The following is a 5,565-nucleotide window of genomic DNA, read 5'->3' on the forward strand; positions in this document are numbered from 1 at the left end:
ACCATAGATGAATGAATCTTGTCTAAACCGGTCATAGTGCTTTATGCTACAGCAGTCAGGGCGTTGAGAATTAATAAACTCAGTCAAGTCCTTTATGAAGGAAGCTTTAATGATGTATAAAATCCTAGAGAGAGGTACCCAGAGATCTATATCCACACTTTGCTTGTCACATGCTGACTTTGCTAGGCGATCAGCACGATCATGCCTAGGGATTCCAAAATTCGATGGAATCTACACAAAACGTACATCATGGCCTCGTTCTTCTTCACGATACATGTTTATCCTGATGTCATTTGCAATATTTCCTGCACGTTGGTCCAGAGTGTTCAAAGCCTGGAGAACACTCTGGGAATCGCAGAAAATTACCCCTGACTCTTGATTCAATAGAAAACCGGTGGGCATGAGTATTCCTGCCAGACTGCAAGGATCCGTCAGTGTAGCATTTATATGCATTAGACAGAGTTTCAAGGATCGGTGTTGCCATTCAAAATTATTCAAAGTTAGCTCCTCTATTCTGTGTTTTAGTTGTATTTGGAACTCTGTACAATGGAGGGGTTCTCTAATTGATTTGACACTAAATATGTTTTTATGTAGAATATAGTTTCGTAAACAGAAGGTAAATTCACTTATGTTCTTATGTTCACAATTCTAGTTGTTCTAGTGGTACCAAGAATGATCCTCTTGCCTTCATTTTGTACAATTTCTAATATAGTCAACTCTGATTCTTTGAACAATACTAGGTGCAATGCATGATAATCTATGACTAACCGAATGTATGACAAGTAAGAGTCTCGCAGTATTGACACTGATACCATGGTCTTTACCAACAAGTGTCCTAAGTGGCTTCAGTTTTCTGATGAACTCTACATCACTGACAATCACTCCGAGGTATTTGTACAGGCAGCAAAGATCTAGCTCAATGCCATTTATATGAAACCTTGGCAGAGGGATTATCTTTAAGTTAAGTGCCTTGGTGTTTTCAGTCGAGATTATCAAGCCACACTCAGTAGCCCTTACTGAAAGTATATCTGGAATCTCTTGCATTCTCTCCTCGGATGAGGATTTAACGCAAATATCATCGGCATAGTAAACAATGGAGTCATTGCTCTTAAGTGGTATATCGTCTAGTAATCTATGCACATCAAATAACATGAAGTGTGCCGAGTTCAAATACTTTTTGTATGATTACTCTTAATTCCCCTGAAGAGAACCTGAGCCGATCGATTCGACAGATACATTTGAATCCATGTTAACAGTTTTCCCTGAATACTAAAGCTAGCTAGTTGCTCAAGGATAATTTCTCGGTTTGCAATATTAAAGGCAGATTTAAGATCAAGAAATACGGTTTGCATGTCTGGGTTTTAGTTTGTTAAGTATTCTGCAAAACAGTGCTGACTGCCACGTCCTGGGAGAAATCCATACAGTCTGGGGATAACTTAGCATTTATGCGATACATAAGCCTACTCTTCTCTCAATTACTTTGCATAGACAGGAGGTCAAGGAAATGGGCCTGTATTTGTCAGTATTCGGTTTAGGTATAGGGATGATTAAGCTTTTCATCCAGGAGCTTAGGAGGCTAGGATTCCTTGTAATAGGCTGAGTTTATACAGGTGTAAAAGTGGGTTGCCTGGTACCTGATGCAATATGGCAAAGGACGCTGTAAGTAATGCCATCCTCACCAGGGGCGGTTGCCTTACCTTTCAGAAGGTCTTTATTCAATTCCCACAATTTGTGTTTATTTTAGACTTGTTGAGTTGATATTTTATCCCTTGTGGAAGTGAGTTCAACTGAGAATTCCCGGTCCACTGCTCTAGCAGCGTATTAGTCTGTTCTTGTGGACTGTGGAACTGCGGTGTTGTGAGAGCTTTACCTGTCAGCCTATTAATTTTTCTCCATTCGTCAGCAACAGACGTTTGACTATTGATACTTTGCAAGAATTGTTCCGAGTGTTTACCCTGAATCTGAGTTTTTAATCTCTGAATTCCTTGTTGGCTTTAAGAAACTGTAGAAGATTATCTGTCGTCTTATTCTATTTATAACGATTAGCAAGCTCTTGAACCCGAGTTCCCTATCCTATAATGTATGATCTTTGAACCTGAGTTAGACGGACAATGTGTGTTACCTCCGTAGAGTTTTGCTTTTAATTGTTAACCGTTTTCTCTTATCAAAATGACTTGGCGAGTGAATAATTTTTACAACAGCCCTTATTCGTGCGGCGCACGGTGAGGTGTTGTCAAATTTGATTTCACCTGCCGACATGAACGCGGTATTTCATAACGTATTTTCTTTCTCTGCCAGACTCTCTTCCCTTTTAAACAATGCACTCAGTTGTACGCTAACCTCACTGTCTCTGGGCTGTCTGTTATTATTTCAATGTATCCTACTATCTTTCGGGCTTACCTCGTACACACCTTCCCGTACAAAACAAACAATTCGCATTTCATGGTTCATGTATCTCACACATTTATTCTTAAGGAATTGCAGGGACATACTCTATCCTTCCTTCCTCCGACTTCTTTAACGCCTATTTGAAGCCTACCAGGGATACAATCGTGTGTTTTCACCATTACTTTCGAATGGGCTTATCACCTCTCTGTTCCTTCGTTAAGGTGAAAGATCAGATCTCGCCTTTTATTTTTAGCCTTTCGCAAGTGACATTGTTGTGTCTATATCAGTCAACAGACGCCACAATTGCTTGCAAGGAGCTTCAAGCCAGATAGGTTGTTGCAGGGAACCTTTGTGCTACCTTATCACTGTGGATTAAATTCCTGTCATTAAAGATTCCGGCAATTAGATTCTTTATCGCAGAAGTCGCCGCTGATCTTATAGCGATTAGGCCGTCGCTCCTGACCTTGCCGACTATCAGCGTCACAGTCCCGGAGTTGCATCTAAGGGACGTTAACAAGGTTCAGGACGCGGACGTGAGATTGATGTCAGAATATCATATACACTTTTTTTTGTCCTGTATTTGTTACCTTGTCAGGCATGATCCTTCTTTTATTAGTGTTTGGGGCATGCTATGCGAAAGCATATTGGATGCATAGAGAAGACGAACACAGTAATACGGGGGACACGAGGCAGCACGCCTCGTGTCCCCCGTATCATGGGCCTATCCCTGTGTAATAGCAATGTCCTTAGTGCTTTGAGTATCCTTTGCTCGGTGTGTTTGAAGTTCAAGTAGGGGTCCTTGCGGGTCGCCTCGAACATTTCCATATATACACACACATACATGTATGTATGTGTGTGTGTATATATACAGAAATGTTATATTTGTATATATATGTGTGTGTTTTTATCTCTCTCTCTATATGTGTGTGTGTGTGTGTGTGTGTGTGTGTGTGTGTGTGTGTGTGTGTGTGTGTGTGTGTGTGTGTGTGTGTGTGTGTGTGTGGGTGTGGGTGTGTGTGTGTGTGTTTGTGCGTGTGTGTGTGTGTGTGTGTGTGTGTGTGTGTGTGTGTGTGTGTGTGTGTGTGTGTGTGTGTGTGTGTGTGTGTGTGTGTGTCTTGTTGTTTAGCCGGTTCGTAGCAAATCGTTTATCCCTCCCTATCCGTCGCATATTTCTCTCCTACTACCCTGGCCCTTTAGTGCATTTTCTGGCTGTCGTCAGCCTGACCGTCGAGACCCACGTGATCGATGGTGAGCGATTCCACAGAGAACAGGAGGTTCAGCCATCAGTAAGGACCAGATCGAGGATCGTCTACCGCGATGAGTTACCATACTGAGCACTTTGCCTGGGACGCGCCGTGGACGTGTACACTATGGAGGGGGACGAGAGGTAAGAAGCAGAGAACGGGTGGCAGACGAGGACGCACGCCATGGAGACCGACGTCGACGGACTGGCGAAGGTGGTCAGTCTTGAGGAGGAGCAACCCCCCCCCCCCCCACACACACGCACACACACACACATACACACACACACACATACGCACACACGCACGCACGCACACACGCACGCACGCACACACGCACGCACGCACGCACGCACACACACACACATATTTTTCAAAGTGTTAAATACACGACACCGTATACTCGCTAACAGAGTCACCTTTATCTCCTTATCAAAGAGATCGATAACAGGGAGACCAGAGAGAAGAGACAAGAAAGATTTTTTTTTGTTGTTGTTGTTGAATATAGTTATCTAACAAATTTTTAAAACAATTTATATATTTCAAAATCTACCTCTATATACTCGGTTTTCTTTGCACATGATGGGATTAGAAATGCATAACTTTGATTTTATATAGCATAATTATACAACACAGCACCTCATAAAAAATCACGAAAAAGAGAGATGCAATTAATAATGTATAAACAATACAGGTTATCTAGTTTCCCTTATCTTCACTTCACCGCCCTAACTTATCTTCTAAATAACACCTACACTTTATCTAGACATTTTTTAAAAATGTAGAATGTTTGCAAAGGATATTAGCTGCATTCAAAAGAAGTAAAATTAATTCAAACACTGCTGATATAAAATAGGTTCCTCCGAACAAACTTAATAAAAGACAAATTTGGCAGTAGAATCTCTGATCTATACAAACAAAATAGCAGTACAAATATGTTACAGACTTATCAGTTAAGTATTAATAGGGATCGTAATTCTCTCACTGTGGGATCACAACTTTGTAATGGGCGCGTGGGAGTCAGAAGATAATGATAAGTATACTTATCTGTTTTCGGAAAGTTTGTGTTTTGAGCGTTGGCGCCAATCATCTGTTCCCCAACGCTCCCGCTGGGCTTGCTCTCGTGTATGTTTCAGTGTGTGTGTGTGTGTGTGTGTGTGTGTGTGTGTCTGTGTGCAAATATGATTGTCTGTGAGCGGTGTAGTGTGTGTGGAGTAGTATGTTGTTGACTATGTAGGTGCAGTGCAGCAAACAATGTACGCAAAATACGAAACACTTGTACAGGCGTCGTACGTTTGGCAGCGGAGCAAAAACATGAACCGATCTTGAACGTACCAAGGAAACTGCACATGAATATTCGTTCTACTTTAGGATAAAATAAGAAAATATATAGTAGTACTATTCTTTATCTTAGAAGGCCTTCTGTAGTTTTTGTCTTTACAAGCATTACACAACTGTAACGTTCTCTTCAAGTTCAGATACGTTCTCTTCCTCGTGGCGAAGCAAACGTTCTGCCACATACTGAAGTGCATGGGTCCGACCTTCCGTTGTTGATCTAGTCGCCTGGCCTTCCCTGCTTATAACTCTAGGAAATTTTGCGATTGCGTGCTTAAATGGCGAAAATAACATGCCTTGAAGACCCACTAACGGACGATATCACTGAGGAGCTACTTAGTTTTCTGACAGACTCCCAAAATGACTCGCCGGCGCTGGAGCTCGACATAGATTTGGCCCAAGACACATTGGCGTCCTTTCATCAGCTGGAGTCAGTTGCACCTTGTGAGACATGGAGTATATTGAGTAAAGATATACTCGAACTAGATCAAGAACACATCGGTGATTTTGCGTTCGATTTCAACTTCAGAAGCAACTATATAACACCAGTGGAAAAAGATCAAATGGGTAGAGAAAGCAACGCTGTGTATACTAATGTGGA

The 5,565-nt window shown here is 41.8% G+C and overlaps 1 protein-coding gene across 3 annotated transcripts in view; it reads left to right on the forward strand.

Moving 5' to 3' along the window:
• Window positions 1-5,017: 5,017 nt before the first annotated feature.
• LOC125031759 overlaps window positions 5,018-5,565 on the forward strand; it is a 6,726-nt gene continuing 6,178 nt past the window's right edge. For 2 of the 3 annotated variants that reach the window (XM_047622698.1, XM_047622699.1), the window contains exon 1: window positions 5,018-5,565. This exon is cut by the window's right edge and continues 82 nt beyond it. In XM_047622698.1, the coding sequence (XP_047478654.1) occupies window positions 5,243-5,565 (323 nt within the window). In that variant the 5' untranslated portion in view covers window positions 5,018-5,242. The other variant, XM_047622697.1, reaches the window with a different exon arrangement.

Source organism: Penaeus chinensis, chromosome 13 (assembly GCF_019202785.1).
Source record: "Penaeus chinensis breed Huanghai No. 1 chromosome 13, ASM1920278v2, whole genome shotgun sequence".
NCBI lineage: Eukaryota > Metazoa > Arthropoda > Malacostraca > Decapoda > Penaeidae > Penaeus > Penaeus chinensis.